The sequence below is a fragment of the Coccidioides posadasii genome, chromosome 1, assembly GCF_018416015.2.
Source record: "Coccidioides posadasii str. Silveira chromosome 1, complete sequence".
Classification (NCBI taxonomy): domain Eukaryota; kingdom Fungi; phylum Ascomycota; class Eurotiomycetes; order Onygenales; family Onygenaceae; genus Coccidioides; species Coccidioides posadasii.
The window spans coordinates 6,763,781-6,780,019 of NC_089407.1; the positions used below are offsets into that span (position 1 = coordinate 6,763,781).

Genomic DNA, 16,239 nt, shown 5'->3' on the forward strand with positions numbered 1-16,239 from the left:
CTTTAAGTACTACAGAGTCTTTCACTGGCATTACACCATCTGTGTCAGTCGTGTCCTTTTGTCGCCGTGAACCAGCAACTCCCTCCTGGTCACCCGGCGAATGGGCGGGGCGGCGCCGCCTTTTTCCCTTAAGTAATGAGGGGCAGGCTCATCGGGGGTTGGAGGTTACAAGTGCGCCGGGGTCCTCATGCGAAACCTAGCCCAGGAGCCAATTGCGGCCGGATCGGACGGCCAGCATTGAAAACGAGGCTGCTTCCCCCCTGGCACGAACGCTCGCTTGCTGCACAGTCCGCCCCCAGGGCTCATGCTACGCCAGCAGGCGACTGTTGTATCTCCGGCCAACGGCGAACGCTTGAACGATGATGACAGCGCGGGTGGGGGAAACCGGATTAGTCACCACGAACACAGCCAGACCCGTACTAAAGATGTGATTGGCCAGAATTCGTTATGCTGAGTCAGCCAAACTTCAACAGTGCACTAGTCCATATATAGTTAGTTCATCTGTAGCATTACCTCATCCTTTAGATCACATGACCTGCTCTCCTCCGATCGAGTTTTTGTTGGCAGCCCAACGGGGCGAACGCCAGCGCGCTGCTTCTACGGCGATAGACATAGAATTCCCGCTGAGCGTCCGAGCCTCCTCCCCAGTATCGAGCAAGGATACCTAACTATACCCAGCAGAATCTTCTCAGCTACCTCTGCGAGCCGTCACGACTCTTGCCGGTGTGACGTCTGGTGTAGGACTCTTGCTTCGGATCTGCATCTGAGGCGTGTTTCAGGCCGGACGTGCGCAAGGTACGTGTGTCTGCTGTTATTGCACACCCACAACCAAATCTATCTGGCCTATCGACGAGCGTTCCGTTCATCATGTCCTTTCCACCTCCTCCAGGTCTCCAACAGCCCCCTCGTCCCTCCTCCGCCCAGCCACAGCCTCACAGTTCGCTTCCTCCACGACCCCCTTCCAACCCCTATACGGCTCCCGGTACTTCTGGGCCGTCTAGCAACGCGCAGAGACCCCAGAGCCACAATGCATTCACGCGCTTTCAACCACGGTCTGTAGCTGCCTCCCAGCCCTACCGTCCCCATAGTCCTGCCACCGCTGCTCCTTATAGCTCCAGTGGCAGCTATCCAGCGCAAACCGCATCATACAACCCCAGCTATCAGTACTCTCAGACACAATATCAACAATCGCCACAGCTATATCAGCAGCAGACGAGCACCTATTACCGCCAGCAGCATCAGCAGCATCAGCAACAGCAGTACGGGGGTAGCAACTACGGTCAGTCTTCTGTCTCCCAGAGAAACCAGTATCCAGGACAAGATCAGGGTCCCTATGGCTATGGGTCTGGAGGAAGAGGCGTTGGTCGCCATGGCGATACAACCATGGATCCAGAGACCGAAGCCCAAATCGCTCAATGGCAGAGCGCATACATGAGCAAGGATGAGAGTAATCAAATAGCTGCTAGTAACGGTAAGGCCGGGTTAGGGCGCAGAGATGATGCCTCATCGGCCACTGGAGCCAATACAGGCCCTCTAGGCAACATTCAGCGACTTCAAGATGGCTCGACGACCTCCACCCCTCCCAGTGTCGCCCAGACGACTTCCACTACACCTATTCCCGGTCAACCCAATGCTCCCAACCAACCGGGACCTGGGAAAACCGTTATGCGTTCCGGTGGCGGACAGACGTGGACAGATTCCACTTTACTCGAATGGGACCCGGCTCACTTTCGTCTTTTCTGCGGAAACCTTGCTGGTGAGGTAACGGACGATTCCCTTCTCAAAGCATTCTCCAAGTATCCCTCGGTCCAGAAAGCACGTGTCATCCGAGACAAGAGAACGGAGAAGAGCAAAGGATACGGATTCGTTAGCTTTAGTGACGGCGAAGACTACTTTCGAGCTGCGAGAGAGATGCAGGGCAAATACATAGGTTCGCATCCGGTGCTGTTGAGACGAGCGATGACGGAAATCAGACCCGTGGTGGTCGGGAAAGGTGGCGCAAAGGGTCATAAAAAAGGAGGCAATGCCTCCGGGAGTGGAGCAGGCGGTGGTAAGGCTTCGAAGGCAGGCGGTAAAGCCCCTGACGGTGGTATACAGAAGAAGCAAGCAAAGACAAAAGGCGGACTAAGGGTACTCGGGTGATAACGATTAGAGAAATGGTTTGGTTGATATACCGAAAATATGCTGGCTGGCGTTGATATCCCTGAAAATTCGAGCAGCTGTTGCGTTGACCACTGGCATCTGCCCAATAATGAACAACTGATGAGTGTACATCTTGGGGTGTATGTATGTAAGACCTTGCCGACAGGCTACTTCTCTTGTTCCGTTCGCTAATGAAAATAGCCGCCTTAAGACAAGTCATGTAACTATCGTCCATGAAAAACTTCCCGTACCCCAATAAATGCAATTGATGGGTAGCAGCCCTCGTCAGTTTAACTATAGACTGGAAGGTAGGTTCACTGATCAGCCGAAACCCTTACGTAGTGCATTATGGATTCTCAGGAACGTGAAGCTGTATGGAAACGCGGGAGTGTATATTAGCAAATCATATATATACTCCATAAAGCTCATGCTCATACTAGCATTTATAGGATCTGTTGGAGCTAGATGCTGTGGTAAGGTGCAAAATCTATTTCGCTACCCCTTTCTTCACCCCGTTTTGTACCGGGGGGGGGGGGGGGGGGGGGGGGGGGGGTTGGTTTCTGAGGAAAACAGGTGTGAGTGCTCTGTTTGTCAAGGGACAAAGGAAGCATAGTAAGACATTGTGCATCCATATTTTCTATTTCATTAGATATGGTAAATTTTTGTGCTCATCAATGTTTCACAGAACAGCAACCATGGCTTGTCGACAAACCGGTGTATATGTGCGTACCCAAGGGACAATTTTTATCCCCCAAATCCAAATCCTTCAAAGCTTCAATCAAGAGTTTTGTTGATATATACACATTATTTACACCGTAGAACTTTCATGGAGCCCGGGCACTCATTCGTCTCACTTCCTCGAAACCATCCCCGCCAGCACACCCGCCCCGATGATAGATCCATCACTCGCCTCCCTCAGAAAAACACTTTTTCCTTCCTCCTGCGGGCCGCCTCTCATGATTAATCGATCGATGTATACCTGGCACATTTCTTTGAAATTTGGATAATGCTGGATGATACCCCCCGTATATGCGACGACCAATTCCTCGGGGCCGCTGTGCCAGCCTGATCCCGGACATATCGCTTCAGGTTGATCTTGCGGGTTCTGTCCGGTGGGTTGGGTCGACGTCGGGCTACCAGATGTCGATCCCGGTTTCTCGGAAAGTTTGATTTCGTGGTTGCATGCCAGCAAGCCGACGGAAGCTGCTGCGATAAGTGCTGCAGAGCGAGTTTGTACGGCTGATACCGTCGCACGCATGACGACGGCGGATTCGGGAGTCCAGCTCCAGGAACTGGATGTCGGGGGCGGAAGGCTGCGGGCGAGATCAGATGCGAGAGTGATGTCTGAGCGGGAAGTGGCGATGACGTCGGAGACGAGGGCGGTTGTGAGTGAGTAGGGTTCTGTTAATGTCTGTGGCAGATCTTGCTTGGATATTCCGGCGACGTTGGTGAAGTAGTCAAAGACGATGATGCGCACGAGTTCGCCGATGTAGCGTGCTCCGGTCATGTACTCGAACGGCTGGAAGCCGGGACGATGGGTCTTCGAGTCGAGCTCGACGTCCCATTTTGTCACCACGCCCAGTTCCTGTAGTGGAGTTTCGGTGCCGCGGAGAGTCCATTCTGTGTTGATGATGGCTTCTGTTGCATCGGGGTTATAAGAGCGTATCTGGCGAACTTTCGATTCGTGCAGGTCAGAGAGCTTCATGGGTACGGTGGCATTGCATCCGGCTCCGACGATGATGCCCATCGCGACACGCGTGTTCGGCAGCGATTTGACGGAGTACGCCAACGAGACCAATGTTGCAACCGTGTCGTTCGTGATGGCGACGATCTTTAACTTTGGCAGTTCGTAAATCTTTTGGCGCTTGGCTGTTGGCTCGATCGAGTCTGTTCGCCGCGTATGGCGCTCGTAGCCGGCGAGCAGCGCTTGACGCAGGTCGAGATCTTCACTGATGAAGAAGGCCTTTCCAACGGGCATCAGAGTAGCTTCGCTCAGCGATTTTTGCCTAACAGCAATATTAGCCTTCCCCCGTGTGGTAGACACAACACTGCAACGGGGTCGCAGCTAGGTCCATACTTCATCGGCAAGCTAAAGGACAACCCTGTCTCCAGCTCCGCCGGGAACTCCGAGCTATGCGAAGTCAGCTCATCCGCAACGACGTCTGCGATGCAGCTCCCGATCCACGAAAACAGCTCTTCGGTCGGATCCTCCTTCAGATGCTCCTCAATCCTCCACGCCTTCTCTAACGTCCTCCTCACTCGTCTCTGCCATACCTTGGGAATCGCATTGTGCGCTATGTACGATTCCGCCGTCGGCATCGACGAGGAGCCGTTGCCAGGGCTGCCTGAGGAGTCACCCAGCAACTCGATGAAGGCGACACGCAAATTTGTCACCCCCACGTCCACGGCCAAGTAGAAGCCGGTCTCCTTGCCACTGGGCAGGTGGGTTACAGGAGTAGGGAAGAAGTGGCCATCTCCGGTGCGTGCCAGGTCCCGGAAAACCTCGGACAGACGATAGGAAATATCGTAGACCTTTGCATCGTCCAAGACCAGTGGGGCCAAGAAGGACTTGATTGACGGGGCGTCACTTTCATGTTGCCCTTCTAGATCCGCCATGGCCGGAAGTAGCCTGCTGAAAGCATCCAGCAGCGATTGTATAAATATATCACCAGACAGTAGCAACGCTATCTCACCTGGGAAAAATGGGAAACCGACAAGGGAAGACGACTTGAGGCTCTTACATATGAGTAAAGAGTTAACTTTGCGGTTGCGTGCCGACTAAGAGGTGACACTACTCCGTACTTGACTAAGTAAATTTCCGATGAAGCTAACTAGTTAACTAGTTGACGAATTGGTTAGTCAGTTTTACGTTCACTAGCAATATGCTTGTTCTGTTCTAGATTGCCCGAACTGGGGAACGGGAATCTGCCGTTGGGACATCGCAGCGGGCCCCGGGGCGATGACGCCAAAGTTGCATCCTCCGTCGCCTGGCTTCAGCGCAAGGTTCGGACGAAAATGCACGCCGCAATGCGACTCTGGCTCGGCCTAGCCCCCCTTCGAACTAGCGCATCCGCCCGCCGTCCATCGCGATGACGCAGCGCTGGGCGGTCAACAGACAGTCTTCTTAACGACCGGTCGTTTTCCGCCTCGTCTTCGAAGAGAATCCGGCACGGTGCCGGACCCATAGGGTACTCATCGTTGGAGGGCGTACCGGCTCTCAGCATCCAGTGGGGTCGCAGAGTGATGGAGAAAGGTGAATCAGAGCATCGCAATCGTACGTTTTGTACTTCATAACTATGATATTTATATAATAATTGCTGTCCGATTTGGGCCATGCCTGGTACCGAGGTTACATCCTGCAAGGCACCCCATGCCTCTCAGACTTACTCGGGAGACCGGTCAGGCATTCGGTATATGAAGGCTATTGCTCCCCCTGTCCTTCAGGATTCTCTTTAATAATATCTACTCATCGTGAAAGTCACCTTGCGTTCCAAAAGTTTAACTCAAGAGTGCGTCGTTCAACCGCCCGTTCATTTCGAACGTCATCAAATGATTGTTGATCCGGCCACGGATGCCATGCGCACGTGTGACGCCCCTACGGCTGTGTCCACGCAGAGCAAGAAAACCTTCACGATCTTCGAACCGTAACGAGGGTTCCTGTGGGATCCTCAGGCTTGATAATCTAGCCTCAGACAACCAGGCTGTGACGTTAACAGGAGAATCAACGACTAGAGAAAAGAGATAAGTGTCGTCTAGTGGGCAACTGATTGTACTGACAAGCCGTTCCGCCTGACAGTTACGTACTCTCATCATTTTCACTGCTGAGTGCGCTCTCTTCGTCACTCGATTCCACCCTCCCTCCTTTCCTCCCCCTTCTCCCGGCAGTCTTAGCTTTTGCACCCTTTTTCTTCGTGCCAAACATAACCCGAATGTCCTTCTGCTTTTCCTCCTTCGCCTTCTCCTTCTCTTTCTTCTTGTCATACAATGCTTGCTGTTTCTCTCGCTCTTCCCTTCCTTGCTCAGACAGCTCGGCCTCGAGGGATTTGAACTTCTCGCTCTCGGGATCCATCCCGATCAAACTCTCCAATAACTTAATTTCACGAACCCAGACGGATTTATCTTCGATCATTGCGGGTTTCGTTTTGGTCTTCGCCTTTGTCGTCCGGATCTTCTTAACCTTCGAAGAAGTGGATGCTTTGGTGCGCTTTTTGGAAGGACTTTCTGCCTCCGAGACATCTAACTCATCGTGTGCACATTCGGAAGCAAGAGCCTCCTCTTTTTGCTCCGCTTTGACGGATTCTGCAGGCCTATCGATGGGCGTTTCCAGAATCATAGGCAACCCTTCCAGCCGTTTATCATTCATCAGATTATGAAATGCCCTCAAGCCTAGGAAACCTGTCCCAATGTTGGCATGCAGATCACGGTTACTTCCTAGTGGAGTCTTCGAGTCATTTATGTGCAACGCTCGTAGGAACTTTAGGCCGACTGTCTCGTCAAATTCTTTCATAAATGCATTCCAGGTATCTTGTGTACGGAGGTCGTACCCCGCCGCAAATGTATGACACGTATCCAGACATATACCCAAGCGTGAATGGTAAGATTCAGGAATCAGGGCCAATAACGATTTAAAATGCGAAAGCGGGCCGCCAATAGATGTTCCATGACCACAGGTCGTTTCCAAAACGGGAATTACAGTCTTCGTAGCGTCTAGGGCAGCGATGAGCGCCTTCGCAAGTCGAGAGAGGGCTGATTCAAGCGTGGATTGGTTGCTTGCGCCGGGACTGGCAATTTGTGTGAGAAATTTAATCTTCGAACCTCATAAAAGCACGAGAGAAAACCAGGGAAACTGACTGAAAATTGTAAAGCTTGATGCCGAGTTCTTCACACCGTCTTAGGTCATCGATAAAAGAATTATACGCTTGGTTTGCTTTAGTGGGGTCTTCCTGTGCCAGATTGACAAGATAGGAGCCGTGCGGGAGCACGTATCTTAAGCATGGTTAGAAAATGCACCTTCAAAGATCTCGGCGGCGGAAGGCAAGGAGACATCATACTTAGAAGCATCGTATTTATGCTCTGAACACAGCGTCCGGAACTGATCCCTATGGTCATCTTGCATCGGAGGGTTGTCCCATTTTCGTTGGGATTTTAGGAATAAAGCAAAAGCATTCCCACTGTCGATATGCATTAGCACAGGGAGTGCAGAGAGGAACGATAGGATTTTACCCAATATGCAAGCTATTCGTAACCGCATTGTGTATTCCTATGAGTGCAGAATTGGCTTAGTCTCTATATACCGTGTAAATGGGGAATGTAGAGAGCAGAAATGATGAGCTAGAACTATGAAACGGGCTGAGAGAGATTAGATCAACATACCTTTGGAAGCACTAACATGCGCTCCAATGAACATACGCAGTCCTTCGGTGCGGGGAGCAAGGGGCTTCATATCTTCCGCCTGTTCTTCCTTCCCTTTCGTTTTCCTTTTTCTCGTCTTCTGAACCGTTGCTTTAACCTTCTCTTCTACCATGTCCTTCTCAACTTTTATCGGGATCACTGGTTCCTCCGAAACCCCTGCTTCACTCACAGCCGATACAGAAATGGCCTTGCCACTGTCAATTGCGGCCTCTCTGGGCCGTTTGGAGACGAATGGAGGCGAGGAGCCAGCTTCTTCGCGTTCTCGTTTCTTCCTTCCGGGGCTCACAATTCCATTGGCGACTGCGGCGCAGGTGTCAGAGCGACGAGAAGCTGCGCGTGTTACCCGTGGAGGCATTGCTAATAAAAGTATAAGAAAAGAAGAGAAGGTGTTTTCAAACAATTTTTTCGCATCTCATAAAGGAGTATCTTGAAAGTCCTCAAGCCCCTACGCTGCCATCCTGCTGGTCGTGTCTCAGCTCTCGTGACGGACTAGCTACTACCATAGCATTTGGTAGCAAGGGACACCATGATACCAATCTCAACATGTCTGTCTTGCCGTTACTTCTTCATGTCGGGACATGAAGGATGGAATTTGGAATGCAAGAAAATAGTAACAGATTTTGATATTCGTCGCCAGCGATGAAGATTCCATATTTTACGAGGTCGCTCAGAAGATTTTCCGGAAAGGGCCAAACCAGTGGGTCTCATGGCGTTGTCTAATTGGCTCGTCCGTTTCGCCACCGCTAGAGGAAAGGAATCCGCCGATATTATTGGCTAAAAGTTACTAGGACCATCGTAGAAAGGTTCCTCCATATACACGTGACAGCATTCCGAAAGATCATCAGACTGAACACGTTCAGAGAGAGTGTGTGGGTGTATATCACTTTTTTTCGTAGGCTTTATGCAGTCAAAGACTATGAAGGCCACGCTATCTGTCCAACCAGTTACAGGCATGTGTCCTCCTCAATGTAGGGACTTCAGTTAAGTCATTCTGTTTAACTAAGCTCAAACTGCACATGTTTCCCAGAGGAGGGCATGCCCCTTACAACTTATGTCATTCTCCTGATTGGAGCCATGCTCCAAGGGAAAACCCTCAAAACCTTGGGTGTAACTGACACATCTCAACATTTGCAAACCAATAGAAAGTACATGATTAAGTGGATCATCTTGTAAACCACACAGGCCCAGTACATCTTATACCTAACTCATGTATATTCCTGATCCATAGCAACCAATTATAACTGCCAACAAGATAGCACCCTTCCTCCTAGGGGATGGGATCCCCCATGGTAAAGATTTCTTTTTGGTCAAGACAAGATTCAAACTCGCAACCTTCTGTTCGGTGTGGTCGACTCCCCAGTCAACAGAACACCTACTTCAGAAGGATTCCAGGCCGGCCCTTTACCACTCGGCAAACCAACCACCCCACCTAAACACGTTCAGAATGATCCTGTGGGATTCCCTTCTGACCCGTCTTCTGGTACCTCGTTGTAGTTGGAATTCTATTGTCGGGAATTAGAAACAGCGATCGATGGGTAGGATCGGTGATTCGTGTATTTGTTGATAGAAACAACTGCAAACGTCCATTCCTTTTAGGCACTTCTATCATAAAAGCTTGAAGCCCACACGGACGACAATCCGCCACAGATTGAGCCTCAATAAAGATTTTATTAGGAATGGAGCAACACAGCGAAAGGGCACCATCCCCTCACATGTAAAGTGGCTAGAACAAATTCCACAAAAAGAACAGGCTGCATCCGAATGTTCCAAGGAAGGCACTTTATGGCGGAAGATGAGTGACCAACGATTCAGCCCGAGCCAACGATGTTGGTAATGCGATCAAGACTCAAAGTTCCAGGAGACCTGAGAGAAAGAAGCTTCCTCCAATTCCTTAAAAACGAACCAACGTAACAGACAATGGCAATGATAACAAAGAGGGTAGAGGGAAGGGAGGAGAGAATGTATTGGACAGTAAGGACCAGTCATTCTCAAGATGAAAGCCAAACTCTGCAGCAGATTTATATGCAAGAGATCTCAACAACCACACCACCATTTTTCTTCCACTCATTTTGGGCACTTAGCTTCTTCATACAGCTGCCAGGAACTAGTCTTCAGCACCACGTAGAGGTGTCTGCCCACGATAAGGGTTTGATTTTGCTGCCCACTCGCTTCGCTTAGCTAAGCAGAACCATGACGGAACAGTGGTTTTCCCCTTTTCCATCACGGGTCTTGCCGCGCCTCAGGCGCGTAGGTTGGGCCTTAGGCGCCAGCCCATCTCTTGATTCCGTCTCCACCAGACGAGCAACATGATGACGGCCCACCACAGGCATCAGGCGTCTCTCGAGCGCATTCTCGATTTCTCCCCGCAGGAGGTTCTGACTCCAGAGGAACGGGCACAGGCCGAAAATATCTTCTCCCAGTTTATTAGCCACTGCGAACCTCGACAGAGCGCTCACCCATATAAGAAAGTAACGCTTGTTCGTTTAACCTACGAGTACTCGGAAGCAAAGGACAAGTTCTTGCAACAGTTCTTCATTTATCTTGGCTTCCAGTTCCATGAAAATGAATCACCGACCTTTGCCAGTGGAGTGTCTCGATTTCCTGACTTCGGACCATCTTCTCCCCCATCAAAGAAGAGGGAGGTCGAGGGAGTCTTGGGTTCGTTTGCGGAATTTCTGTTTGGAAATTTCTTTCTGCCGTGTATGTACAGTCTTTTCCCATTCTCATTTCCGTTTTACCTTATTTTTGATGAGCTCTTGCTTACATATAAATCATGTATAGTGAGAGCTGCGGGAAATAAAACACCGCAACCTACACCAGCAGCTTTATCCGCCAAGTTTGAGGACGTAGTCGGAACTCCTGCTAGACTATCGATTCTCCGACGTGATTGTCTAATCCGTGACCATCACCGGTGTGTGGTAAGCCGGGTCTTCGATAGAGAAGAGGCGGCGGAGAGAGTCAACAGAGACAGATCTAATGCACAAGACGATGATGGACAGCGGCTTGTCTATGTCCCTGGCCAATTTTCGTACCTCGAGGTAGCACATATCATCCCACATTTAATCATGTCAACAACCAGGGGAAACCAACCAGAGTTGGTACGTGTCTACGGATCTGATTTCATTTCATACCCTTTCTAACGCGTTTTGGACTCTAGAGCGAAGCCAAAAAATCCGCCCTTGCAATCCTCGATATGTTCGCTCCGGGGATGATTCATTTGATTGAGGGCTCGAATATTGACCGCCCAGCCAACGCTATAACCTTATCACCGGACATTCACAAGCTTTTCGGTGACTTCAAATTCTATTTTGAGGCGCTGGATCCTTCCACCCATCCACCTTACACCTACAGGATAGATTCTAGGGAAACGAATATGTTTCTCCGTCCAGAAGGGCTACCAGTTACCCGAACCCTACTCCTCTCGCCAAATCGGACCATCGATCCACCATCGGCGAAGCTACTTGCAATCCATCGAGCAATCAGTATCATCCTTCATCTCAGTGCTGCTGGGGTTTATATTGACAAGATCATTAGAGATATGGAACAACTGTGGGCTAAGAGTGATGGCTCTTCGGCAGTAGATCACATTGTCTCTCTAAAGTTAGGTGGTTGGCTTGGTGGAGTGTATGGACACTCTCGATCTACAAGCGGAAATCCTGGATCTAAAAGCCCGGCTTCGCGAAGTAGAAGACGAGAATCAACGACTACGACATCAACAGGGCAAACCTTTCCGTCTCATAGACCTACCGCCTGAACTGCGAACGCTTATTTGGGAGACCGCATTACCCGATCAGCATGTCCTTCGCGTAGCCCACTTACCGAAATCAGAGAGTGGTGAAAGCGCTTTCAATTGTTTTGGATTCGGTGATACATTCTTTTGCTCTGCCCGCCCATCAGTACTTCTCCACATATGCAGAGAATCTCACAAAGTCACTCTCAAACATTTCAAGCCTTTCTTCACCCAGGGGCTTAGACCGATATATTTTCATCCCAAGGTTGACATCCTCTTCCTCGAAGATTACAACCTGTTAGATGTGGGTGAAATAGACGAAGTCGAATCAATCGCCATCTGAATGCAATTGCCCAAAGACCTATGGTCACACATGCCAAGGGACATTACAAGGCTTTTCCTGGTAACGGCCCCGGAAGGGTCACAGTATTTCAACCATTGCTGTGTTACTCTTGAATTATCACCTGATGTCGATGGCGCTGAGCAAGTTAAGAAGTGGACTGATTCCATTGCTGAATTGCGCCGCTATCCCCACCGCTTTCCCAACATACCCAACCTACAACGTGTCGAAGCAGTCGTTGGGAAGTTTGTTCATAACAAATGTTACTTGTATTGAGCCAGCCTTGCTACAAAACATCATCTGGGAAAAGAGAGACCGGGAGAGGAGGAGAGTTTGAGATTCGGGAAATCCAATATCTCTTACGCGAGGCCTCAGCTGAGCCCGGTGCCGGTCCGGACCTCACCGGGGACGGCAGGTACACAATGCGCGGACTCGCTCCCCCGTCGACCGCACATCCTTTGCGGCACGGCATCCCTCCAAGCGAGGTGACTCCTCTTCAGTTCGCTCCTCTGTCTCGGCCGGATCGCAGGGCCCGCCAATGGTAATTAGACCATCAGTATTCCTAAGACTCTGTTTGAGACCCGGGACCTTGCTGGATTCAATAGATGTAACATACACCCAACATCGATTTTTGCGCCTTCGGTTGGCGTGTTCTTCTGTAGGGCATTAACTCGAGCTTTGACTTCTTCCACTGGGAGGTATCTTGCGAGTGATTCTTCTTTGCTGCATATGGGGTCGAAGGCGGACACTGTGCTAACATGGGATCAGCATCAAACAGGAACAATCCTCCCCATCTTTCGCGCGGAACAGCAGAGACAAGAACCTGCTGTCTCAGACTCTCTGTCTCCCGCTCTTTAAGATCTCCACTTCCTCCGTGACCAACACCACTCTGTATGCGACAAAGTGATCCCCGCTAGCGATGCGGAACCGTCTGTTGCTATCGGGCGGGTTGAAAGTTGTGAGCTCGATCCATGAGAGCTGGAGTGCCTTATTAAGTTCCTTGTCAAGTTCTTTGAGGATGAGAGCAATGAAGTCGTTTAGGAAAGCCTTGGCCTTGTGGATATTGCATCGTAGAGACGGCTGAAGGTTGACGAGGGATCATTGAGCCGAGGATTGGACAGTGGCATGTCGGTTGCTGTCTTTATTAGGTCTAAGTGATCATTAATATAAAGGCCATTTTGGGAGTTGGATTCATCCACCGCGGTATACTCAAACAGTGTTAATTCAATTTTTCAATGCGCGACAGAAATCCAGCGATGATGCTCTGAGAAAGGCGGGCATTGTACAGTATAAATCCGCCCGTCTCGAGGCCTTGAAAGACGGATGATGCCTACGCCCTTAGTTTTTCCGTCCCATACAGGCTTGTTTTTCCAAGGCCTCTTCACGAGTTCTGCGGCTTTGCGCTTTTTGGGGATGGGCGGCTGAATGACATCTTGAAGTGATAGTCAACAACCTTTTCAAGAAAGCGAAAATCAAACCAAAATCTTATTCCTCTTAGCAATTTTATAGTTCTCAAAGAATTTCTCCACTTCCGCCCCTTTAACGTTCCAGTCTAACCTCAGTTGATATGGCCCTACCCTACCTTTTGTTACCATTCTGCCGCAATAGTATTCTTGTTCAGGTATCCTCATTCTAGCCTTTAACTGTACGCCAGTTTGTGTACATTAATCTCCTGACTTACGATGCAGCGCCAGATGGCAATGATAAATGTAGAGCAACAGGAAGTTCGTATTCTGAGCATGGTTGGGTGTTTAGAGTTTGGCTAGCCACGCGAGCCAGCTGCTGATGCTACATGTGGCCAGTTGGAGACAATACTGATAGACTGGGGCTGGAAATATTCAATCAGAGATTCCTTGGTCTAAAATCTACTACAGCAATATTGTAATGCTAACCCTCCCTGAACACCTCGTACAACTGTTCCATGGGCAACCTCTGTGTGATTCAAAAGATCAAATTTCTCTTGTAGCACCTCCCTCTCACAAACATTACACTCAACCTCTTTGGTTGGCCAGGGAGGGTTCACATGTTTCCATAGAAAGTGCCTTGTAAGCAAATCAGGTGTTGTGTATTTCACAATCCAGCCCTTGAGTGACAGATTGGGGTCCCTGACACAGAGAAAGCAGACCCATGGCCAGTTGTCTTGAGACTTGATCTCCATGGCTTCCATCACTTGGTGTAGAAGAGTCTTGGTGTCATCCTCCACCAAGCACTGTTGCTGTTTAGTGGGAGGGCAAGGGTCATCACCATCAGGTACAGGCTGGCAGTAAGATTGGGTCAGTCAGGGTGTGGCTGTCCCTCTTCCACAGTGCAGAATGTGGTCATTGCATTGATCATGTTGATCCAGCACTGATACTCTGCTTCAATTGTGATGCCTGGCATGGACAGGATAGCATCAACCATGATCAGATGTTCTGGAGGCATGAAGCCCTTGTGCTCCAGTGTTTTCATAATCTTGGTATCCACCAGCTTTCTGGCCAGTTGCTGTCCAAGGTCAACCACAGGCTGCTCATCTCAATAGCACTTCAGGTTTGCTTGGACCAGTCAGTTCCACTGTTGTTGCTTCTCATTACACAATTCACAGACTGCTCTGTTGTACTTATGTTTAGCATTCATTGTTCAATCCCAGAAAAGTTCCAGTTTCTCCAGTAGTTTAAAGTGGTACTCAGAAAGCACTTCTTTGTCAAGATGGCTAAAGGCAGCTTGATATGCTATATCAGCACATTCTAGCTTGGCTTTGCAATCTTCCCATTCCTGCTTGCACTTAATGACTGTATCCTGCAGTGCAAGAACTGCTGGGAGAAAATTAATGGACTGAGATTCTTCTGTGGAGAGCTTATACAGTTAATTTGGGTCAATAGATGCACTTATTAAACAAGCAAATCACATCACTGGTGTTTGGGAATCTGTTTTGCAGACAATGCCCTGTACATCAACATCAACATCCACCTCATAATGTCAGACAAAGGTGTGGATATCTGAGTGCTGGAGTATGACATCCTGGAGGGCATCTGTGACCTCTTCTGTCTATTGGGTTAGCTATCTAACTAGCTTGAGAAATAAAGAAGACTGGGGAATACTCACCACTGCTGTTGAAGACCTTGGCTCCAGTATATTGAAGATTGTACAGGTAGGTGACCTGATCAAAGCCTGTGATCTCACTGCCTCAACACATTCAGGATCTCATGGTGGATGCTAGCAGTCTCTTCTCCAGGTTGATTTGAGATCCAGTAGATATCTGCTCCATCTGGCAAAATACACACCTATCAAGTAATTCATCTTTTAATCACAACTCCTGCTGCCTCTTGCCCTCCAGTACCTTGAGACTTTACAGTTTTTCTGCAGAATCCAGCACTGGTCCTGTTGTTGAAATTTTCTTGAAGCTCTTGATGTAAAAGAGCATGCTCAGCAGACAGACATGCAGGCTGAGAACCAGAGTGGGATCAAAGATGATTTCTGGAATCTTAAACTCATTTCTACTCAATTCAGTCAGTCAATCAGCTCTTAGGAGAAATAAATCAGGGACACCTATGGAGCCTTCTTCCCAAGGAACCTCTTTGTAAAGTCCAGCTTTAAGAATATGAACAGTCAAGAGTGTCTATCCTCTGGATCTCAGATCAGGGATAACACTATGTCCTGATAGTAAAGGTGAAGAAGTGCCCCCAGGGAGCTGGCAGTGATGGCTGTGAGCTGCATGAAGAAAAGAATTTGAATGCATTGCCAGCTGCAGATGAATGTCATCTCAGTGGTGGTTAGAAGAACAAGTGTGAACTCAGCCACATCTTCAATATACATGTTCTTCTTCAGTTTCCAGGTAAGCTTGAGATCTTTCTCTTTGGCCACAAGAGCAATAACCTGCAGGCAATCAGAAACTGTTTTTTTATTTCTAAGCTAGAGTATGTTGACAATTGATCATCTATATCATCTATTTTGACAATTGTAACTTTGCTCAGTGCTGAGTCAGTCTCCTGTTTGAGAACCAGATGCCACCACTTCCAAAATGTCTCAAGAGAGCTCTTGTACCAGATGTGTGGGCAGTGTTGATCATTCTTGCCATGATGAATGTCACACTGCCAGTTGAAGAATGCATACAGAAAACAAACTGTCTCATCTGAGTCTGAGATTTATTGCCAGTGCTTTACTGAATCAATGCCAATGTATTGACAATGTCTGTCAGAGAGTTGCATGTAAGCCTCCAGCTTTGGTGGAAAATCAAGAGGGCTACCTATCTTTTCCAGTACATGTGGGTCTTCTCAAGTTTTTCTCTCAGGGTGTTTACTGTACTGTTTCTGTCAAAGCTGAGAAACATTCAGACTCTTTGCTTGAGCAAGGTAGTGTTCTGGGGGGAGCTGGCCCTCATCATCAAAGGTATCATTGTTGGAATCATCACTGTCATCCTCATCCTCACCAGGGTAGCTATTGGAGCCACTTTCATATCCACTGTCCCAAAAAAGGGCATCGCGCGGGGCTGGCATTGCTCTTGCTCTGACTCTCTTTATCACCAGGTCCGATGGGTTGGGAGCGAAGCGCCATGGTCAAGACGGCCTAGGGAGCGACGAAGAAAGAACCTGGACTGAGGGACTGCGAGGGTGAGTGCTTTCATGGATGAGGGCGGGAC

The 16,239-nt window shown here is 49.2% G+C and overlaps 5 protein-coding genes across 5 annotated transcripts; 3 read left to right on the top strand and 2 right to left on the bottom strand.

Annotated features, from left to right (window-relative positions):
- The first annotated feature begins 600 nt into the window (after window positions 1-600).
- On the top strand, window positions 601-2,390 carry D8B26_002015 (uncharacterized protein). The gene is made up of 2 exons (XM_066123707.1): window positions 601-795; window positions 890-2,390. Exon 2 carries the CDS (start codon window positions 1,384-1,386, stop codon window positions 2,140-2,142), a length of 759 nt encoding a protein of 252 aa, XP_065979782.1. The 5' UTR covers window positions 601-795; window positions 890-1,383; the 3' UTR covers window positions 2,143-2,390.
- Window positions 2,391-2,804: 414 nt separating this feature from the next.
- On the bottom strand, window positions 2,805-4,838 carry D8B26_002016 (uncharacterized protein). Its single transcript, XM_003065960.2, has 2 exons — window positions 4,220-4,838; window positions 2,805-4,148 (listed from the first exon to the last, which is right to left on the bottom strand). The coding sequence occupies exons 1-2, from the start codon at window positions 4,756-4,758 to the stop codon at window positions 2,993-2,995; spliced, it is 1,695 nt and encodes a 564-aa protein (XP_003066006.2). The 5' UTR covers window positions 4,759-4,838; the 3' UTR covers window positions 2,805-2,992.
- An 802-nt stretch (window positions 4,839-5,640) lies between these two features.
- D8B26_002017 (uncharacterized protein) lies at window positions 5,641-8,160 on the bottom strand (the record flags this gene model as incomplete). The annotated part of the gene is made up of 6 exons (XM_066123708.1): window positions 7,516-8,160; window positions 7,366-7,402; window positions 7,194-7,313; window positions 6,994-7,128; window positions 5,947-6,923; window positions 5,641-5,870 (listed from the first exon to the last, which is right to left on the bottom strand). The coding sequence occupies exons 1-6, from the start codon at window positions 7,907-7,909 to the stop codon at window positions 5,641-5,643; spliced, it is 1,893 nt and encodes a 630-aa protein (XP_065979783.1). The 5' UTR covers window positions 7,910-8,160.
- A 1,688-nt stretch (window positions 8,161-9,848) lies between these two features.
- D8B26_002018 (uncharacterized protein) lies at window positions 9,849-13,093 on the top strand. The gene is made up of 4 exons (XM_003065962.2): window positions 9,849-10,254; window positions 10,336-10,652; window positions 10,712-12,322; window positions 12,393-13,093. Exons 1-3 carry the CDS (start codon window positions 9,861-9,863, stop codon window positions 11,306-11,308), a joined length of 1,308 nt encoding a protein of 435 aa, XP_003066008.2. The 5' UTR covers window positions 9,849-9,860; the 3' UTR covers window positions 11,309-12,322; window positions 12,393-13,093.
- Window positions 13,094-15,787: 2,694 nt separating this feature from the next.
- On the top strand, window positions 15,788-16,198 carry D8B26_002019 (uncharacterized protein; the record flags this gene model as incomplete). Its single annotated transcript, XM_066123709.1, has 1 exon — window positions 15,788-16,198. One exon carries the CDS (start codon window positions 15,788-15,790, stop codon window positions 16,196-16,198), a length of 411 nt encoding a protein of 136 aa, XP_065979784.1.
- Window positions 16,199-16,239: the final 41 nt, after the last annotated feature.

Coding starts and splice junctions, on each gene's coding strand:
- D8B26_002015 (XM_066123707.1), top strand. CDS start 1,384: ATGGATCCAGAGACCGAAGCCCAAATCGCTCAATGGCAGAGCGCATAC.
- D8B26_002016 (XM_003065960.2), bottom strand. CDS start 4,758: ATGGCGGATCTAGAAGGGCAACATGAAAGTGACGCCCCGTCAATCAAG. Junction 4,149..4,219: donor TCCTTTAGCTTGCCGATGAA/GTATGGACCTAG, acceptor TATTGCTGTTAG/GCAAAAATCGCTGAGCGAAG.
- D8B26_002018 (XM_003065962.2), top strand. CDS start 9,861: ATGATGACGGCCCACCACAGGCATCAGGCGTCTCTCGAGCGCATTCTC. Junction 10,255..10,335: donor TGGAAATTTCTTTCTGCCGT/GTATGTACAGTC, acceptor AATCATGTATAG/TGAGAGCTGCGGGAAATAAA. Junction 10,653..10,711: donor GGGGAAACCAACCAGAGTTG/GTACGTGTCTAC, acceptor TTTGGACTCTAG/AGCGAAGCCAAAAAATCCGC.